At 42.0% G+C, this 21583-nt stretch overlaps 1 protein-coding gene across 1 annotated transcript in view; it reads left to right on the forward strand.

The window, feature by feature from the left end:
* Positions 1-21583, forward strand: part of LOC111871721 (dual 3',5'-cyclic-AMP and -GMP phosphodiesterase 11A) — a gene marked incomplete at its 5' end in the record, with an annotated part of 50814 nt that overhangs the window by 4055 nt on the left and 25176 nt on the right. The window contains 3 exons of the mRNA XM_023865013.2: positions 3008-3075; positions 9246-9338; positions 16994-17044. Coding sequence (XP_023720781.1) covers positions 3008-3075; positions 9246-9338; positions 16994-17044 — 212 coding nt within the window. The remainder of the gene's footprint in view (positions 1-3007; positions 3076-9245; positions 9339-16993; positions 17045-21583) is intronic.

Raw genomic sequence — 21583 nt, forward strand, 5'->3', positions numbered from 1 at the left:
CATACTTTAACATAAGGAACACCCTTCCGAAGTTTGGTCCATTCCTCCTGGGACACCCTGTATATATATAATCGATTCCTTAAAAGTCTGTACGGACAATACCACAATTGTTTTGCTGCATAGGGCTATATTGATTAATTTAAAATATCTTAGTATTAACTTTAAGGTTGATATTAAAATAAAATAAATAAAATTTAATACAATTATTTTTATGTTGTATACAACATTTTTATTCCAACGTGTTTGTATATAATTCTAAAGTGGGTAAGGTGGTTATAAGAGGCCTCTTTTATATATTTTCATACGATACATGTATCAAGACATCGCTGTGTTACCCAGTTTTCTAGGCGAATGCGTTCAGTTGTTCATAGCGTCGCGTAGTTTTGCTGTGTGTGTTGCGTCATTAGGTCGATTGGGCCTGGTTTGTTGTCTTCTTGTTGCTACCGCGGTACTTAATCCTGTTTATGTTTACACAGGCGCTGACTGTGCATGTTTATTTTCTCGTCTGGGGAACTGTGGAATTGATTTTTCACTTAATTTTTTCCCTTGGCACTACANTTGTCACAGAGTCCCATTCTGTCTTTCATACTTTTTGTGTCGGCTTGCAGTACAACAGTAACAAAGTCATACTCGAAATAGATCCCTAGAGAACGCTCATTGGAGCATTACTCTCCCCGACATGTTCTCTCTTAGTATTTAAGCATTAGATTAAGTATTTCATAAGATGTACTTATAGCCCTTAATGGACTGACTGTACAAATAAACTGAGATATACAAAAAATATGTGTCGGCTTTCGTTGCCTAGCTACAGCGCTGTCGCTAATTCACACGTACACGCGCACTCTCTCTCTCTCTGCAGTTCACTACAGCACTTACGGAGTCTTCTCAGTCTGCTGTATCTTCACCGGTTGTCGCCTGGTAACGGCTTCAAATCAGTAGCTTCCTCATCTTTCGTGTTTGCGTCCTTACTGGCCGGCGGCCGTCTCATAACTAACTAAATTCTAAACTTGCCCTGCTTATAACACCTTGGCACGGACCGCATAGAGGACACCGCTTGGCGGTTACTGCATTTTTACGTGTACGAATCTGTTGCCTAGCAACGGGCGTGTTTGCAGATCCTTTCCTTAGCAACTGCTGTCTCCGAAGGCTTCACAGTTCTGGCCTTGAGTATATATTCCACAATATGTGGGGCATTCACAGAATGGTCCAAGTATGGTGATTCGTAAATTCAATTTAAACAGTATCAAATTTAATTGAACTGAGTAAACAGGAACAATAAAAACAGCATATAGGCTACCCACAAATACATCAGTGAGCTCTCCTACTGCTATTAACAAAAGAGACTCTTGCATATGTGTGCGTGCCTGCATGCATTATCCTATCTCCTAACGAGCAACACTGTGTGTAACAGATATGGGAATCCGAGCAACTTTCTCTTTGCTGTCATGCGCGGAACAAGTAGGCTGCATGCAATGGCAGTAGGTCAGAGATTGCTCCTGGATAATTTCATATCTAGGCAACGTGCAGAACCCACTAATATAAGTAAATGGCGCCCGAAAACTCGTTAAACTCAACTAATCTAGATCTATACAATTCTGCATTACTCTCATTCGAAACGTGTTCTGCGAGCATTTAATTTTATACCGTATTCCCTCACTCAATAGTCTACAGAAATCCGTGTATGTTCCATGTTTTCAATTCTCCTGACTCAAAAATAGTAAAAAGGGGGGGGGGGGNCCCTACTGAACTATGAAGGCAAATCGAAAAGTCTTTGCCCCTATTTTTCTTCAGCCACAATAATACATATACAGGGAAATCAAAATACAGGTAGTGTTCTAAGTACCTTTGATTGTTTTTCCACACAGTCACCACCCCGGTTCAGGCATTTGTCCCATCGTACCACTAGTTTGGAGATGTCGCTGTTGTGGAATTCGGCCGGTTGAGCGCAGAACCACCGCCGGACAGCGGTTTTCACGTCGTCGTCGGAAAGCAACCTCTGGCCTGCCAGGAACTTCTTCAGTGAACCGAACACGTGGTAATCACTGGAGGCGAGGTCTGGACTATACGGCTCATGCTCCATAATCTCCCATCCTAATGACTGCAGTCGGGCGGCGGTCCTGTTTGCCACATGAGGCCTGGCGTTGTCATGGAGGAGAAGAATCTCCGGGCGCTTTTTCCTGATGGCAGTTCGCAGACGTGCGAGTGTGCCACAGTAGCTGTCCGCGTTGATGGTGACACCTCGTGGCATGAAATCCCGCAGGAGTTATCGTCGGCGATCCCAGAAGACCGTTACCATCAACTTCCCGAAGGATGGCGTTCTGCAGAATTTATTCGTGACAGGAGAACCGGGATGTTTCCACACCATGCTATGCTGCTTGGATTCTGGAGTGAAATGCAATACCCATGTTTCATCTCCGGTGACAGTTACCTCTCCCCCAGTGATTACCATGTGTTCGGCCCACTGAAGAAGTTCGTGGCAGGCCAGAGGTTCATTTCCGACGACGACGCGAAAACCGCTGTCCGGCGGTGGTTCCGCGCTCAACCGTCTGAATTCTACAACAGCGGCATCTCCAAACTAGTGGTGGGATGGGACAAATGCCTGAACTGGGGTGTTTACTGTAGGAAAAAAGTCAAAAGTACTTAGAACACTGCCTGTATTTTGATTTCTCTGTATGTGTATTTTTGTGGCTGAAAAAGAAAATAGGGGCAAAGACTTTTCGATTTTCCTTCACATAAAAATATTTTTGTGTTTTATTTTAATATTTAAAACCAATTGTATATTTGCAAAGTGTGTAGATAAGCGATAGTGTTCTAATTACTTGTAGTTACGAGTTGAGTGTGTCAGTAAACCCAATATCCAATCAAGTCCCCGTCTAATAGTCACACCCTTAGTACACGTGACAGTATTCACAATTGTAACTTCTAATTTTATTATGTATTACATTTATTTTCCGCTTTAGCTTACCTGTATGCTGTATACTGATGAAATTCGTATATGTATTTCCAGGAGTTGCTAACATCATCAACAAATTAAATAGCCTTCCCTTTGATGAAAATGACGAACAACTGTTTGAGGTAAGTTCACAATATTCATTATGCCCACACTCGCTGGGTGTGTGGCCACAATGTGGGACAACAATTGGGCCTACAGGTAGTGGTAAATTCGGTATACATTTCAAATTACCGGCGTAGAAGTGCAGATCCCACATCTACCTCAAAGAGACCTAGGATGATGATGTAAAGAATTGAATTCATTGGTAGAGTTCTTTTGAATTTCAGATGTGTATTGTCATGTGATAAGTGTGACTATAGACAGATTTTGGATTGATGACTCCATTTGTTGAACACTTTGATTCAGCGCGTGAAAATATTTGTGTGCAAAACCTCAACGACTCTCCATGAGGCGAGTCAGTATCACGCCTGGAGGCGGAGCCGAATAGCTCCTCCATAGCCCTGGGAGTCGTAGGATGCTACGAAAAGGTAACTCAGTGCCTGAGGGTATAACCGGTCAGCCCTGTTCCTGGAGGATATAAATACAGGCACGTGACCCTCCAGGTTGGAGGAGTCTCGAATTTGAGACAGTAAAATGTGGTCATTAGACCCGCGGGACTCGGGCCTGAAATGACTGCGCTGGCGAGGCCAACAGCAATTGTAAATGGCAGACTCATCCTCTTCTTGAGAGGGGGTGTTACATAAGGACTATAACCGCAAGGCTTCAGATGGAAAATAAAAATGCTGGTCGCGAGTCTCAAGGGGCTTCTCGACAAGACGAACTGACTGGCTGTACACTGCCGGTCGGCCGCGTCATAGCTCAAGCGGTTAGTCGCTGGCTTCCCATTGAGGCGGCCCGTGTTCGATCCCGGGTCTGGTTAAGTAGGATTTATGGTGGACAAAGTGGCGCTGGGGCAGGTTTTATCCTAGTACTTCGGTTTCCCCTGCCAATCTTCATTCCACAAATTGCTCCACAATCACCTTCACCTATTATCTGGGGCAGGTACAATAGGCCAGAAGTGGCCGCAGTACAAGGGACTTAGTCCCACCCCACTAGCAATAAAGAAAATACCGCCAGTCGTAAAGTAACTCTGTCTCTGGCCCTGACTCGACCCTCCATGATTGTATGCAAAATTCCCTATGTGTACAAATATATGTACATAAAAATTATTCAGGAAGTGGGCAGAAGTCATCCAAAACTTATGTACGTGGTACAGGACAAAGAGAGGCCATGCACAGGAAGTGTAAGAGGCTTGAACTTGACGGCGGTCAAGCCTACAACCGTTCACGTAATTAACTGCCGTTTCGGAATAGTAGAATAATTTAAGGCATACTTCAGAAGCCTGCATTAGCAAATTTTTTGTATATCTTACGTAAGTATTATTCAGTGTAGTAAAGTAACCAAGCGTGGACTCCCTTCGTAAAGTACTAATGTCCTTACCTAGACGCTGCATTGTTGCGGGAACACTCGTGCGAAATTATTGTGCAAGAAATATGTCGCATACTCAGAAAGACCAAGCCCTCCCCTCGTGGAAGACAAGACCATATCTCCAAGCACATGAATGATGTTGAAACGAACAAAATATTCGGTCATGGATCCTAATGGTGCTCTAAACCAAGAACGACTCTGCCGGCGAGGACCAGCAAAAGTTTACTTGACTGGAACGTACTGAATTTTATTTGGCATAAATAAATTTTCTTAATTTATTTCGCGGTACTACTGCAAATGTAAACATATCACGCGGTAACGTAGTTGGCTGAGGCACTATGCTACAAGCCTGAAGGTCTCGGGTTAGATTGCCGATGAAGTCACTGGATTTTTCAATTGTCTTAATGCTTCCAGCAGCACTGTGGCCCTGTTGTCTACTCAGCCTGTAACAGAAATGTGTACCACGGATCTTCCTGGGGGGTAAAGATGCTGCCTGCGCGTAAGACTCACAGTCTCACCTCCAACTGTGAGCCGAGTATCTAGATAATTTGGGAGCCTCGACGTCTCACAACCCTATGGACCTCCACGGCCTACTGCAGTGCTACGATTCCATGAGTGTATTGCAGTGCTTTTTATTCATAAATGTACATCAGATAGGCGAATTGTTTACAATGAAAATAGCGACATTACTGTTGAGAATATTTCCGCCCCTTTGGAACAGCTGTAAAAAATCAGCGTTAATGTTCTCATTTGCCGTTAATCTTCCTATTACATTACCTAACGACAGTTTGGCCGAACATTAGAAGGTTCATTTCTAACCTGTCCACTTTCTTCTCTTCCTTGGTTATGTTCCGTGAAGTTGTTTTCATTTCTGTGTTTTAAAGGGCTCATTGCCTGATATCAGTGTTTCTCCCCTTTAAGCCAGTCTCCTGTGTAAATTACAGTATCGTATTTCTAACCCGCTGACATGATATGCACTCGCTTTATGATGTAAATACCGAGCTAACATAACATGATTTTGAAATTCCAACGAAAATTGACGCAGAGGAGGACAATATAGTGTTCACAATTGGATTATGGTGACAGAGCAGGACACGGTATAGCAGACTGTGTTCACACCGTATATGTATGTATGTTAATTTGAGCACCAGGAAACCTAATTAACTTGGTTATCTGTAACGTTCAACCTCTGTGGAAATTGGCTAGCTCGACATATAATTTGTTGCTTAGGATACAGATATCTGAGACAAATGTGCTTGTCCTTGCTGAGCGATTAATTTGGGTGCAAGGTTATATTCATTTGCTTCAGTGACTTACACAGGTGGGACAGTTGAAGGCTGCAACTCCGACAAGTTGCTGGGATACGGTATCCTTTCATGACGTTAAAGGTTTTCTGTCAGTAGGCATACAATTAAATAATGTATTGAAGGAAAAGAGAATCATGTCGTGCAGCCAGTGGTTCCCCAAAATAGTGACATGGTCCCCCTTTTTGGTTTTCACTAAACTTTTACACCCATTAATTTTTTATTAAAATATTCTTACCTTTTTCTCTAGCATTTTTGTTATTATTAACGATTAATGAATTCATAATTAATACCATAACAAAAATGTAATTAGAAATTTGAATCATTGACACAAAAATGCTGCACGATTTGGATAGGAGTAACGCCGGCAGGTATTGAAATTGAATCCCTCTTATACGAGTATATTAGTGATAAGCCGGGTTAACAATTGAAGTGAGTAGTACTCCAGTTGAATTTGATGTTTAAATGTTATTACTTTCTCATGGCCCCGCGTCCTCCGAAGGGGCGCTACATACCAATTTGGGAACCACTGGTATAGACCTAACTTGATGTTCCTAATTGTGTGGGGTATTTTCCGAATTGAGTCTTGAGCGATCCATGTGAATGATGTTTTGTATTAATTCGAATTATAAATTTAACCTAACTGGTGCAATCACTGGTATTTACTGGAACAGACTTGGGTGAGGTTTTGATTTGATGAATGCTGTGGGTTGAGTTTCGATGTACCAGATTGATTATCGTGTTTCTTATATTTCTTTCAGTTTAATTACATAACTCCTGTCATTTCTGACCCTCAGATTGAGACCCTATGTAGGCCCAGCGTCACTTTGTGCCAGAAAAATTTTAGTCTTTGGCAAGGCTAAAAATTAATGTAAGAAGGAGATTTAATAAAAAGGTTACAAATTGAAGTAAAACATTTGTAATGGACGCATTGGGTCCAGCACAGTCCAGCTTCATGACTGTCTAAGTAGCAGACATGCATGCACATGTTCACAGAATGATTTCAGTAGGCAAAATGGCGACCGTGTTTGAGGACTATACTGCGGAAGGGTAGCATTCTGTTGTGCGTTTTCTGTGGGCAAAAGGACTCAATGCAAAGGATATTCATAAAGAACTATTTTCTCTTTACTGTGAGAAGTGTTTGTCGCATAAAGCGGTTCACATCTGGACGGCAAACGTTTCGCTGATGACGAAGAAGTTGAAACGGAAGCGCGGAAGATGCTAAGCGGTGGGACAAGTGTATCAGGGTTGGTGGAGGATATGCCGAGAAGTAAATATGTTTTTCCAAGTTCGAATACCACATTTCTTGCGTTTCATATCCATTTATGTTCTATTTACTGATTCTCCCTCTTAGATATTGGTAATTTTTTCTGGAGAAAGAGAATGAAGCTTTACTAATGGTGCTCTGAAAAATTATGTCAAATTTATGATAAACATTTCGGTGTGAAGCCTAAGGAATTCTTACGAAACAAAGTAGTTCCGATATTCACACGAAAGGAGGACTTAATTATCGAAGTATCTGTTGGCTGCGCCATAGCTCAAGCGGTTAGTCGCTGGCTTCCCACCGCGGCGGCCCAGTTTTGATCCCTGGTCTGGTCAAGTGGGATTTGTGGTGGGCAAAGTGGCGCTGGGACAGGTTTCCTCCGAGTACTTCGGTTTCCCCTGCCAATCTTCATTCCACCAATTGCTCCACAATCACCCTCACCTATCTTCTGGGGCTGGTACAATAGGCCATAAGTGTGCGCAGTACAAGGGACTTAGTCCCACTCCACTAGCAATAAAATAATATGTATTGAGATAAATGTGAAGCCCACTTGCAGTTTCACATTTAATTGAATTTTGTGTTAATTGGTCTTGTTTCGTGAAGCATTCGTGGAGTGAAAGTTGGCAGGGGGAGCAGAAGCAACAGGAGGGAACAAATCCCAGCGCCGCTTTGTCCACCACACGATCCACATGACCTGATTTTGAGATCGAACCCAACACTCTGTGGCTAGAAACGTGTGACCACTCCTCATCTTCTGTTAAATTTTAATATTAACAAAATGTAACAGCAAATATATCAGCTGATTTTACGATGCCTAGAAGGAATTAAATAATCAAAGCTCTCCTAATTGAAGCATTGCGATTGCATTGCGCCTTTTATTGAGTTAATATTATTCGATATCTTGCAGGAAAAAAACGTTGTTTCAGGTTCTAACAATATTTCAAAGGTGACTTCATTTTATTTTAGTTGTGATATAGTTATAGAAAATAATATTAACCGTGAAGCAAATTATTATTATTTGTGTTACTGGAATTATTGTTATTCAAACAGTATATATTGCCTCGTTTTTGTGTTTTGTTTGCATGCGTTTTGATTATTTTTCCTTATTCTCTTTCACTTTGTAATTGGCCTTTGGGATGTTAAGTTAGAGCGTAAATAAATAAGAATTGAAATAAATTATTATCAACTTTTTTTATTTTTAAATTTTTACACATTTCACATTATGTCAAAATGAGCTGCCTCAAGTTGCCATTGTGTGTTTTGAATTGTAGTCGAACTAATTTGGGTTCAGAGGACTTCAGGCACCGGACAGATGAACTGAGTCTCGTACAGCATTCGAGTGTTTCTTGAAGGCGGCGGAGACTGCGTTAAAAAGCATCATCTTCGGGAGATGGTCAAAGTCTGGAACGGCCAAATTCGTCACGGAATTACAAGCTGTTAAAATTTACAAAGACATTTTATTTGTTACTTGGAGTGGACATGCAGAACGCATGAAAAGGATGAAGTCGAGAAAACTGAAGGAAAGGGACTACTCGGAAACGAGGCAGAAATGGGGGCATTAGAATAGAATTTAAGAAAATACAGGGTAATTCATAAGTCATTCCGGAAATCCCGACAATAATTTAGAATCTTTTTACCCTTTTAGCCATGTACTGTCTACATAGTGATTCTAAATTATAGTTGGGGTTTTCAGAGAGCCTTATGAATTACCCTGTATGAGTTACTGGTATTGAGTAGGTTCATATGGTCCAGGATAGGTTCCAGTGGCGTGCTGTTGTGAACACGATAGTGAAACTTCGCGGTTCTAGACTATTTTAACGACTGTAATCGTATCAATAAAGTCTTTGTTCCGTTCCCGAAGTGATCTTGTACTTTCAGGTTTTCCAGCTTTAATTTTAAAAAGCATTTGTCTTCTGCTCTGCTTGCTACCTGTCCTATCAGTCCCATCATCCTCCGTTATATCACCCTCATTATATCTGTTAAAGTCGTTAACGCGCTTAATATTTGTTCAAAACAAAACAGCCGGCTTTCCATTCTCATAGTGAAAATACATCAGTGTAAATTAAGCAGAAGCTGCGCACGTGCTCGCTCTCTCCTCGTGCAGACAGCGCAATGCACACAACGGAGCTGCTATAGGCATTTGCACTCCCAGTCCTCATGTTACGGCTCCTGAGGTCTGCGACAGACCCCGAGAGTCGGCACAATCAGTTGTGGCCGGGTACGCCGCACTTTCTAATAATGTGATACTCATTTCCAGGCCTTCAGCATCTTCTGTGGCCTTGGTATCCACAACACACTCATGTACAGCGAAGTGGAGAAAGCTATGGCTCGCCAGAAAGTCGCCATCGAGGTAAGTGCCACAAGTTGATCTGATAGTCGCTAACGTGGCCTAGAAATTTCCTCCCGCTCATGGAACTCAAAGGTTCCTTGGAAGCCCAGTCCTGAGGCAGATGAATCCATTCTACCCTCTAACATAATACTTGTTTCAGATTCATTTTAATAATATCCTCGCATGTACAACCATATCTACGAAGCAGTCTCTTCCTTTGAGGCTTTCGCACTGAAACTGTGTCTGTCCATCTGATTTTCCTTAATTTGATTACTCTTTATTTTCATCTTCATGCATGATAACGTGTGTTAAAATCTTAAAATTCACGTTTTCTTTCATTTTAAAAATATTTTTTTTTTGCATTACAAGTTTCGTGCTTCGAAAATTCCTGTTGAAATCTGATGCATTTGAGTCAAGAATACAGTTGCAACGTATATCCTCTTTTAAAATTCGAAGTGAATTATAAGATTTGACACAAGTTTTCATGTGAGACAATGATTAAGACGTGACCTGCAAGAGGATGATGCGGTTCAACGTTACTCTAATTCTATCTGAAGAGGATTAAGAAAAGTACATATTGTCACGTGCATGAATTACTATAGAGGGGGTTTGGATTGGTAATTTTATTTACTGAACACTTACAGATCGTAACTACAAATAACCCTTACAGTCCTACTGAGTTACACACTCCAAAGATCACTGTAACTAAAGCACACATAAAGTCTTCTCAGTCTTCCCTAGCCGTTGCTCAGTAGCGGCTTCAAACGGCGGAAGTTCTCCTTACTCTGGGTTCCTGAACTCTCCCAGGCTTTAGCTACAGCAACTCTCGGCAAAGTCACTCAGCAATCGACTCCATTCCACTGACTGACTGCATCTCTCAACTTGTCCTGCTTGTAATATTTCGGCACGTACCTTGCAGAAAACACCGTTCCTCATTTTTGCAGTTCAGTAGTTGCCGTTGGAACATATTTGTTTACGAAGCTGCTATTCAATAGCGGTCGTTGCCCAGCAACTGATCTACGTGCCACAATATAAAGCTCATTTTGAAATGTTCTCTATCATATCATCTCTAGGAATCTGTCCTCAGACAACAGCCAATATATGTATTTGTACTAGGCCTACTCATCTGGTGCCACAGAAGGTATTTCACGCTCATTCAAAGCAACAGATAAATTGTAGAAGGGTATGTTTTAAGCTCCGGACTACACGGAGTCTCAACCCAGAAGATCCTAAAGTCACTGACGTGGCAACCTCAGATGCTACCAGTAAACTACATTTTTCTATTTTTTAATTATGAGGTCTTGAGACAATTATCTCAGTGACTGACCGAGCAGTTCTATGGTGGCAGGCAATGAATGTTGTTCTGCGGACCTGGTTCTGATCCAGTTTCATTACAGACTCTTTCTTTAAAATCCATTTCGTGTTATTTTTCCAGTCACGTCTGGATCCTCCCGCATGGAAACCATCCAGCATGATTTGTCACTGTTGTTTCCCCATCCAAACTGTATGCAGAACCCAGTTTCCTTGACGGAACTGCACAAACCTGGCAAAATATCTAAGTTCGTTTGTTTGTTGCCCTCCAGTCTCCATCAACGCACCTTCCTTACCTCTCCATATAATCAAATCCTTAAGATGCTGCTTGAGATTGTTGTAACACAGTACGCCGGTAGGGCGCAGTGTGCCCTGGCTGCACGTAACATTAATTCTGACTGTAGGTGGGTCTACCACCAGTAGTTTCTCTCTCGTCAGCTGTCATTTTCATGAAAACTGTTCATAATGAAAGCAACAATCTCGTGTGGAGGCGGGTTCGAATACCTCCACCGTAACCTTGCGAGGCGTAGGAGACGACGAAAAGGGAAACAAGTGCCTGGGGGTATAACTGGGGTAACCTGCTCCTGGGGAATATAAATACGGGAGCCTGGCCCTCCAGGTTGGGATAATCTTGAATCTGAGGCAGTAAAATGTGGGGACTCGGGCCCGAGAGTGACTGCGCTGGCGAGGAACAGCAGCAATTTTAAACAACAGACTCATCCTCTCGTCAGAGAGGATATTACATAATGAGTATAACCGCAAGTGTTCATTTGGAAAATAAAAAGGCTGGTCGTGAGTCTCAAGGGGCTTGTCGCCAAGACGAACTGTCTGGCTGTAAACCGCTAGTCGTAAAGCAACTCTGACTCTGGAAGCAACATGTTCAAAAAAACGCGAGTAACAGCACGAACACAAAACAGGAAAGAAGAAATAGCACATAATACCCACCGCATAAAACACTGATATAACGTGGTGCCTATTACAGATAAACCTTACACGCCGTTAGACACAAAGGTATGGCGTAACATAACCTAAATGAAACATCTAGAAGAGTCTACTACATCAAAATGAAAGCAAAGCAGACTCCTTAATTGCATCTTGCCGGAAGATCGCGGGTTCAAGTCCAGATGAGGTCATTGGACTTTTTCAGTTTACTTAATCCTTCCAGCCGAACTAGGCCCTGGGGTTTACTCAGCCTCTAACAGAAATGAGTACCAGGAATTAATTAGATAATTTTTCTGTGGAGTAAAGCGCGGTAGGCGCGTAAGGCTGACAACCTTACCGCCATCTTTGAGCCGGTTGTCTAGATCATGTGGGACCCTCAACGTCTCACAACCCTATGGGCCTTCACGGCCTGGTACAAGGATAGCTTTACTTTTTTTACACCTGATGATGGCCAGTTATACCGAAACTTGTGAAATAAAGAGAAGGAAGAAACATCGAAAGCTAGCAGAATATGATTCAGTTACACAAGGACGGATAGGATTCAGAACAGTATTCAAGTTCATAATAATGCTGTGGTTATAATGTTGGTATGCGGAGCGGAACCACTGTTATCCACGTGTTTTTAACCCATTGTCCGTTTGTTTTGTCTTTCATGTTTCATTGTCCTACAAAACATTGGATAAGATTTAATTGGAATGTGGGTGTGTTGTAGCCACCGGACGTTTTCCATATTCCAAGGAAATAATTAACTCCACGGAGCAGAGCTCTTCTTGAGAAGCCAACAGTTGCTCAGCTACCCAAGATATTCATATTATGGAACCCGGAACTCTATTTCCTCATCCAAATATTGCCCGCCACAAATCGCTAGGCTGCATCAGATGTATGACGTGTACACCTTCGCGTCCTAATTCTTTTAAGACCTATTTTAATATTATTTTCTTATCTATGCCTAGGTTGTTCTAGTGGTCTCCTTCCTTCAGGTTTTCCTACCAAAATCAATAAACAAACTCCGTGATTTTAATATGCAAGTGAACTATACCGATCGAGCGACCACCACTTGTCGGCGAAGTTAGTGCCAACTTTAGCGGATAGAGGGAGTCGCGTGTTCAGCGCAACGAATCCCCACAACCCTTAATTTCGGTTTTTTAGACCGGAGTCGCTATTTCCTTGAAATATCTCCTCAATTATCTTCACGAGGCTGAGTGAACCCCGATCCAGACCCTCAGCTTCCCAGATGATCTGGTAGCGCTGGGAATCGAACCCGGACCTCCGGATCTGTAACCAGGAACTCTGACCACTGGACCACAGAGGCGGTTTTTCCTACCAAAATCAGTTAAGCGAATAAATCATTTTATATACATTTTAATACAGCAATCCTTGAATTGAACAGTAAATAACAGATTCTGAATGTATTTATCTTAATTTGATCTTAAATCAGTCGTTGGTCGAACGATGTCTACAAAATTTAGATCCTTGACACGTGTTAATGTTCTTTATTAAATCTCGTTGCTGTAATTTTCTTCCCGCTGAGCTTGATTTCTTTTTCAATTGATATAGGTTTATTAATTCATTATCCCTTATTTTTTTCCCTTGGCACTACAGCCCCAGTGGGCCTAGGCCTACCTCCATGAACTTCTCCGTTCACTTTGGTTTTTCTTGATCTTACACATTCGGTATGACTCCTTGGGCGGGTGATCAGCTCGTCGCAAGGCCTCTACCTGTACACAAACACAGGAAATCGCACACACACAAACTAAACATTCATGCCCTAAGTGGGATTCGAAACCACGATCCCGATTTCCAAGCGATCGAAGACAGTGCATGCCTTAGACGGCTCGGCTACTGTGACCGGCTCATTGTCCCTTTATGACCTGCATATTCACCAGCTTCCAGGCTGAATTTAAGGTTATCCTTCTCGATACTTATCCTTGATTCAGTTATTATTTTTGTATTAATAAATGTTTTCAGTGGCACAAAATGTTGCCCTTCTCTGCTCGAAACAGTTGGCCTTTGGGCTGCTGCTCGGAACATTCATAACTTCACCATGAACCCTTGCTCCTCCAGTCACTGCCCTTCATCTAGACGTGTTTCCGCTGCAAACTCAGTTTGTAAACTTAGAGGTATTTTTAGGAATTCGGGTTTGAGTGTTAATCACCTAAACTGATTAGTTTTTCTTTGTTTGTCTTGTTTCTTGTAGCTTTATCATTTGTTGTCGTATTGCCTTTGTTTATATTCGTGGCGACTTTGTAATTGGCATTGGCTGTTAGAATTATTATTATATGTAGACCCGTTGCTAAGCAACGGCCGCGAAATAAGCGGTTCTACAATAGCCGTTGCTAAGTAATGGCACTGTAAATAATGGCCACTGCTAGGTAATGACTGCAACAGATACGCACACAACAACAGGAAAGCTGCTGGAAGCGGTGTTCTCTGTATGGTCGCTGTATAATGAGGGCCAGCTGTCATTAGAGGAGAGTCCGCTGTAGTGGAAGCTAGCAGAAGTAGGGCATAATCTGCTGTACTACGGTGTTCTCTGTATGGTCGCTGTATAATGAGGGCCGGCTGTCATTAGAGGAGAGTCCGCTGTAGCAGAAGCTACTAGAAATAGGGCATAATCTGCTGTACTAAGCCTGGACTAACAGAGGCTCTGTATAGTGTATTTTATATACATTTATTAGCATGTTTAACACGCAAAATGTAAATATCCTTTACATTATGACAAATGACTTACTACTACAGACTATGACTGACAAAAGACAGACCCGTCCTCTCGTTAGTGAGGGCGCCCCACAAAAATAAGACTGAAACTGTTAAACAGTAATAAATATATTGTCATTGGCGCCAGATTGACTCGACACCAAGACTGACTGACCGTGATTCGCATGGTGACTTTGACTTTGACTTGATTGGAGGAGAGTCTACTCTTGAGACGGAAGTAAGAGGAGTGAGCTGTTGCTGTGAGATGGCCGTCAGCCTGAGTTGGTGGAGTGGAACAAATTGTTTAGAGGACCGCTGCGGTCCAGTCCTTGTGAGCTGTTGCTGTGAGATGGCCGTCAGCCTGAGTTGATGGAGTGGAACAAGTTGTTTAGAGGACCGCTGCGGTCCAGTCCTTGTGAGCTGTTGCTGTGAGATGGCCGTCAGTCTGAGTTGGTGGAGTGGAACAAGTTGTTTAGAGGACCGCTGCGGTCCAGTCCTTGTGAGAAGCTGGTAGCTGAGGCACGGGGACAGTTCGGGAACCCAGAGGAAGGGGGAGACCCGTCTTTGGAAGCCGCTACCAAGCAACGGCCGGTGAAGCTAGAGCAGGCAGAGAAGACCTAGTGCGTGCTGTTGTGAACTGCAGAGTGTGAATTAGCAATAGCGCTAGAGTTATTTGTAGTTTCGAGTTGTGCGTATAAGTGTTCGATAAATCCGATTTGGGATCCAAAATCCGTCTGTAGTCAGACACATACATATTATTATTATTATTATTATTATTATTATTATTGTAACTTGTTGTGATACATGATTAGAAGTCCGGGAATTATGAATTCATATTTCGAAAATATTTTACATTAATGTTACAGATAAATATTGTCAGTGGCATTAGATCGGGCCATTTTGAACAGAATGTTCACTGAATTTGTTCTTGTCCATTAACTGAGGTAAGGATTATAAGGTGCTTATGGTTTAGTCAGAGGAAAGGGTCAACCCTCCCTCTCTTCAGTAATGCAGCTGCAACAACTACCTCGCTATTTCGTGCAATACTTCTCGTCACTTCTGACCCGTAACGCAGAGATGAGAGCTAAAATCGTGTTATATATTCCATTTCGATATTGGGAGAACTTTGTCGCGAATGTGACGATGCTGTTCCTAGTCCTGAATATGCTATCGGTGCACCGCCTTTCGTTCATACGACAATGTGCTTGGTTTCATCTCACCTTCCTTCTCATTGCTCATTTTCTTACACCCGCTACCAGTGCTCCCTCCTTAAGGCCACTCGCCCTGAGCGGCTCAATGCTAAACTGACTAATAGATCCGGGTATATCACCGTCATTCGAAGTTTTTCTTCCTTTTTCCAACCGCTGGGGGCAAAATTACGGAGTATGGCTGGGGCTCCCACATATCTGCCTCTTGTTTCGCTATCGCTGCTAGTAGGATTTTCTTCCTTTTCGGAGGGGATGACCTCTCCACAATATCCAGTCCATCATTCTTCGTAACCTCCATAACCGATTACTTCCTTCGCGATCTTCCCCCTTAAAATCTCATATAGTGTCTTCTTGAGCGTACCTCCGCTTCCCAGGTGCAATCGCTGTCCTGACTTCCCCATCCGATGCCGTTCGTGGTTGTCCTCCCCTTCCTCAGATATTGCGGTCGCCTGTCGCTCAGGTCCTTCATTCGCTTGGTGCCTCTTATCTGTTGTCTTAGGTCTCGGTCCCTTATATCATTGTTGCATTCCGGGTCCTCAAGCCTCTGAACGTTTGTCCCTTCCGGGTTTCTTGTACCACATTGTCTTCGTTGTATCTCTTGTAGTCGTGTCCCTTGCGCCGTGCCGCTTTTGTATTGTGGGTTCATCCTCCTGCAGGCGGCAGCGAACTTCCTCCCGGATCAACAGTCTCCTCTGGTCAGTTTCGTTGGCATTGCCCTGCAGCTGGATGTCGGCCTTTTGCCGCTTCTTCTTTGTTCCAGGAGATTTCATTGCGGACTCTTCCGCACGAAACTCCTCGTGCACTGCTACAGATGTCATTTGCACTGGACATGGCTCCTTTCTGTCCAGACGCACCGCCGTCCTTGCCTCTTTCCGATTATCCTTCATGACCTCTATCCAGGCATTAACTGTGGATCTCATTTCCGCTTGTCCAGATTTGATTTTTCTCTAATTTTCTCTAGATTCACGTCCGTCTTAGCTTCATTCGTTTCTGTTTTGGCCATCATTTGTTGCACGTGTTCTCGGACCGCATCTTCCTCTTCTTGCTTAGTTTTCATCAAATTTTTTCTAACGGCTTCCCTTATCGTCTATTTTGGCTTCCATCTTTGCCAGCAAATCTCGGTTGGCTCTTGTATTTGCCCCAGTTGTGGCCAGCGGGAGTTGCATCATCTCTTGCCTCGCCCTAATGTGGCGATATAACTACACGATGTAATCTAAGATCCAATAATTCGATTACCCTGATCCAATCCGTACCTCTTCTAACACCAGTGTGTGCCAGAAAACTGCTGAACAGCATCCACCATCCAATTCTTTTCTTAATAAATGAAACGTATATTATGGTATTTGTGTACTTTATTATGTATTTTTTGTTTCAATATCCACATGATCTACCGAGAAACAATGCAAAAATATTCCGTTAAACGTACATTTGTCATGTTCATGTGAATTAAATTAAGCCTACGTTTTAGCAAATATGATATGTCGATATTTCCCGGAATGTAAGTTAATTGTGTTACAGGTGCTGTCTTACCACGCCACGGCATCTAACAAGGAGGTCGAGGCTCTTTTGGTAAGTTGTTTACGAAAATGGACCTTATTAACAAAGAGTTGGTTGTGTAAGATTTGAGGCTTTCACGGCGGTGACTATGAAGAAAGCAGTCTTCTGGGATTTGGCACCGTGTATATGTGGNTTGTTCTCTGTATCGCCATAATATGTGTGTACTCATAAGTTTTTTCCTTGCAGATGTCCGCAATAATGCATCTGTGTCGAACACATTTGACAATATGATAGGGGATGCCCCCGTGTAAGTTTTAGACCCTTGAAATCCCCGAATTCTTGTACTTTAAATATTTCGAAACAATCTTTAAACCCAGGATGAATAGTTATATGGATTTAGCTTCAGAACCGTTCATTCTAGTGTACTGAGGTCCTTTGCATTCAATACAACTTGAAGAAATAAAAAGGACAAAACGCCTAGCTTATTCTATATATCTAACTGTTATAATTTTTGAGATGTTAAATTTCCAGTTCTCCAAAAATAAATGACAATTCTCAGAAACTTAGAATTTACCTTTAAAATTCTGAACTTTATCTTCTTCAATTAATATTATACTGAATATACTTTAATTTCAGATACAATCAGTGGTTAAGGAGAAATTAATTAAATTATTAAATATTACAGTAAAGAGTGGCAGATAAAAGAGCGCGAGATTGCCAATACTGCTTTGATGTTAATCAGTTGAATAAAATAAATACCTTGCACTAATTATAAAATATTAATAAGTAAGTTAACTTCCCTACACTTCCATTACCTTATACGTGTACCATTAATAGTAACACGGTAACATTTCGATGGGACATGCGGTAGCGTAGTTGGTTGAGGTTCTATGCTACAAGCCGGAAGGTCTTGGGTTTAAGTCCCGATGAAGTTATTGGATTTTTCAAAAGACCTAATCCATCCAGCCTTACTAAGCCCCTGGGGTCGACTCAGCCTCTAATAGAAATGAGTACCAGGAATCTTCATAGGGGTTAAAGGTGGGCGGCGCGTAGGGCTGACAACCTCACCGCCATCTGTGAGCCGATTGTCTAGAAATGTCGGAGCCTCGACGTCTCACAATCATATGGGCCTGCACGGCCTGTTTCCCGCCAAGTACAAATATGTTTCAAATCAGAACCGTACACTACACATTTATAATTCTCAACATGGTGAACTTCCAGAAGTACAAAGACAGCCTGATAGGATAATCGATGTAGCCTCTATCGATTATACTCAGAGATATCTGTGATTAGTTATGCGTTTGGTGTCCATGGAAACGACATAACGAGAAACCATTAAACACTGCCCTGGTCATGGTGTAATTTGTCTAATCAGTCAACTTTCCGAAGACACGCCGCACTTCAGTGTTCCCCAGTTTCACTTGGCCATAGACCCGTTTCGCACTCCAAGCAGTTTTCACTGAGCACAACGGAATTATGAATGAAGTTAAGAAATCGGATTACAGATAAATACGGATATTATTAAATAAATGTTAAACAACCATATGAGATTATATTGCCACATGTCTGAATTGTGACTACAGACGGGGTTCGGATTGGTGATTTTGTTGACCACTTTCAGGTCGCAACTACAAATAACTATAACACTATCACTTTACAAGTCACTGGCACACACAGACTAGTGTCCTTCGAGTATTACAGTCTCCACTAGCTGTTTCCTGGAAACGGACCTTAACACAGGAACTACAACAGTATCGCTGAATTACACACTCCAAGTATCACATATAAATTCTTCCCTTTAGAGCCGGGCTTTCAAAATAGTGCTCTAGCAACTAACTCTTTTCTTCATAGTCTCCCTTACAGAACTGAACTATTTTTTTATTGCTAGTGGGGTGGGACTAAGTCCCTTGTATGCGACCACTTCTGGAAAACACAGCTCTCCCATTGTTATAGTCCAAGAGTTGCATTATTAAGAATCTGCTCCTTTAACAACGGGTGTTCTGTTTGTTTCGCGAGAACGTGTTTACTGAGCCGTTACCGAGAAGCGGCCCTTGTATATCCACCCATCTCGTTGTCGCTGCATAGCAACGTCTCTGCACGGTACAATATTTAATTATACTTATTTATATACAAATCATCTCGTATCTGTATGAAAAATGAATCTTCGAAGTTATGTGCCATTATTTTCAGATTATAAAGGTTTGAAGATGGTGTATTACACTCAGAATTACTGGGTTTTTGGATTTTGTCCGTCATTAGGTATTCTAAAAGCTAGAGAATACAGCGTTTTGACAACTGCACGTGTTTCCGTACTCAGGTGAGGGAGGGGAGGCACCCACTCTCTTGGATCTCTTTGAAAGAGCTGACCTCAATCACTGGACAACCCATGTCAGTATGAGTACAGCTATATAAATACCTGAGACGTGGCTCTATCAAAGGGAGATAACAGGAAAATATTGTCACATGTTAGAGTGACTATCGACGGGGTTTTGGTTTGGAGATTGGATTTATTGACCCCCTGCAGGTCTTAACTACAAACAACTATAACACTATCGCTATTTCCGCACTTTACAAATTACTGCAGCACACGCTAATTCTTTTCAATCTGCTGTCACTAGTCGTTTCAAAGTAACGTCTTCTAACTCTGGAGAATCTTCAACTGCACCAAGTCTTCTCTTCACAGACTGCCTTACAGCTGATCTAACTCCTAAACTTTTCCCGCTTATATCCCCTCGGCACGGCTCTTCTGTTGCTGCTCCAGTCGTTTCCATGGGAACATGCCCATTTCCCAGCAACAGTTGCGTACACCTGTTTATTAAAAATCTGTTTTCTAGCAGGGATGTTATTTCGTTGTTTCGAGGTCGTTACCCAGTAATGGGTGTACACGATACATTATGTAATTGTGTAGGAGAATGAAGAATATACGAAAAAGAGCGGAAGAGGTGAACCAGTAAATAAATAAATTCTAAAATTGTACACGCTTGTAGTTAAATAATAGGAAACTGGAATCGAATGTCGTACCTTAGAATTAATATGAGATCATCATCATCATCAGTAATCTGTCAAGACGACAGGTCCACAGTCTCTTTCAAAACAATTCCTCCACTTAATGCGATCTAGAACTTTCTCCTTCAAATGACAGTATCCTCTTCTGTCCCCAAGGTCATCCAGCATCTTCTTACGTCTTCTTCCTCGTCTTCTTGTCACTTCTATCCGCCCATCTATCTTTCCTTCGATAGCTTCTTTTAGAAGGCAGTTTCTGCGTAAAACATGACCAATCCAATTAGCCTTCCGTTTTCTTATTTCATGTAGGATATTCCTCTGCTCACTGACTCTAATTAACACTTCTTCATTTCTCACATAATCGGTCCAACTGATCTTCTCCATTCTTCTCCAACACCACATTTCGAAACTTTCCAGATGTTTCTGATCTACTGCCCTAAGTGTCCATGTTTCAGCCCCATACAGAGCTATGCTCCAAATGTAGCATTTCACTAGTTTCTTCCTCAAATTTAAGTCCAATTTGCTGGTAAAAAGATTCTTCTTCTTGCTAAATGCAGCTTTTGCCATGGCAATCCTGGATTTAATTTCACAAGTACACCTTCCATCATCTGTTAACAAGCTACCCAAATATTTAAAACATTTCACATTCTCCACTTGTTTTTGGTCTATCTTTATTGTGACTGGGGTTGGTTGTCTCGAAATTTTCATTACTTTTGTTTTCTCCACATTCATTTCCATGCCATAGCACCTTCCAATTTCAATTAGTCTATCAATCATGCCCTGTAGCACAGTTTCTTCCTTAGCCATTAACACAAGGTCATCTGCATATTTCACAGTTTGAATAATTTGCCCTCCTACTTTGAAGTCACCGAGCCCATCCAGAGCTTCCTTGGTAAGGCATTCGCTGTACAAGTTGAACAGAATTGGTGATAAACAGCATCCTTGTCGAACTCCTCTTCCAATCTGCACACTTCCTGTCTCCCCCCTGTCCAGTCGTACTCTAACTTTCTGATCCATGTACAATTTGCTAATCAATCTTCTTTCATGCCAATCGATACCTGTTTCTTTCAGGATCTGCATTAATTTGGTCCAGTTTACCCGGTCAAATGCCTTCTGCCAGTCTATGAAGCAAACACACAGTTCTTCATCTATCTCCAAAGTTCGTTCCGCTATAATTCTCATCATCCCAATTGCATCCCTGGTTCCTTTTCCTCTTCTAAATCCAAACTGATCTTCTCCAAGTACATCCTCTATTTTCCTTTCAATTCTTCTTTTAAGTATCTTTGCTATTATCTTTGCTGTATGTGCAATAAGACTTATTGTGCGATGGTCGCTGCATTTTGTAGCTTTTGTCTTTTTCTTTAAGGCAATCATTGTAACTTCTGTAAAGTCCTTGGGCCACTCTCCACTTGCATATATGGTGTTCATTAGTTTTGTCAGTGTTTTCAAACCACCTTCTCCCAGTAACTTGAGCACATCTCCAGGTACATCATCATCTCCTGTAGCCTTTCCCTTCCTCATTTCCTTGATAGCTTTTTCCACCTCACTTTGTAAAATATATGGTCCTTTCTCGTCTGTATCTACTTCTTCTTCCGGTTCAACTTCTAA

This window comes from Cryptotermes secundus, unplaced genomic scaffold, assembly GCF_002891405.2.
Source record: "Cryptotermes secundus unplaced genomic scaffold, Csec_1.0 scaffold514, whole genome shotgun sequence".
NCBI lineage: Eukaryota > Metazoa > Arthropoda > Insecta > Blattodea > Kalotermitidae > Cryptotermes > Cryptotermes secundus.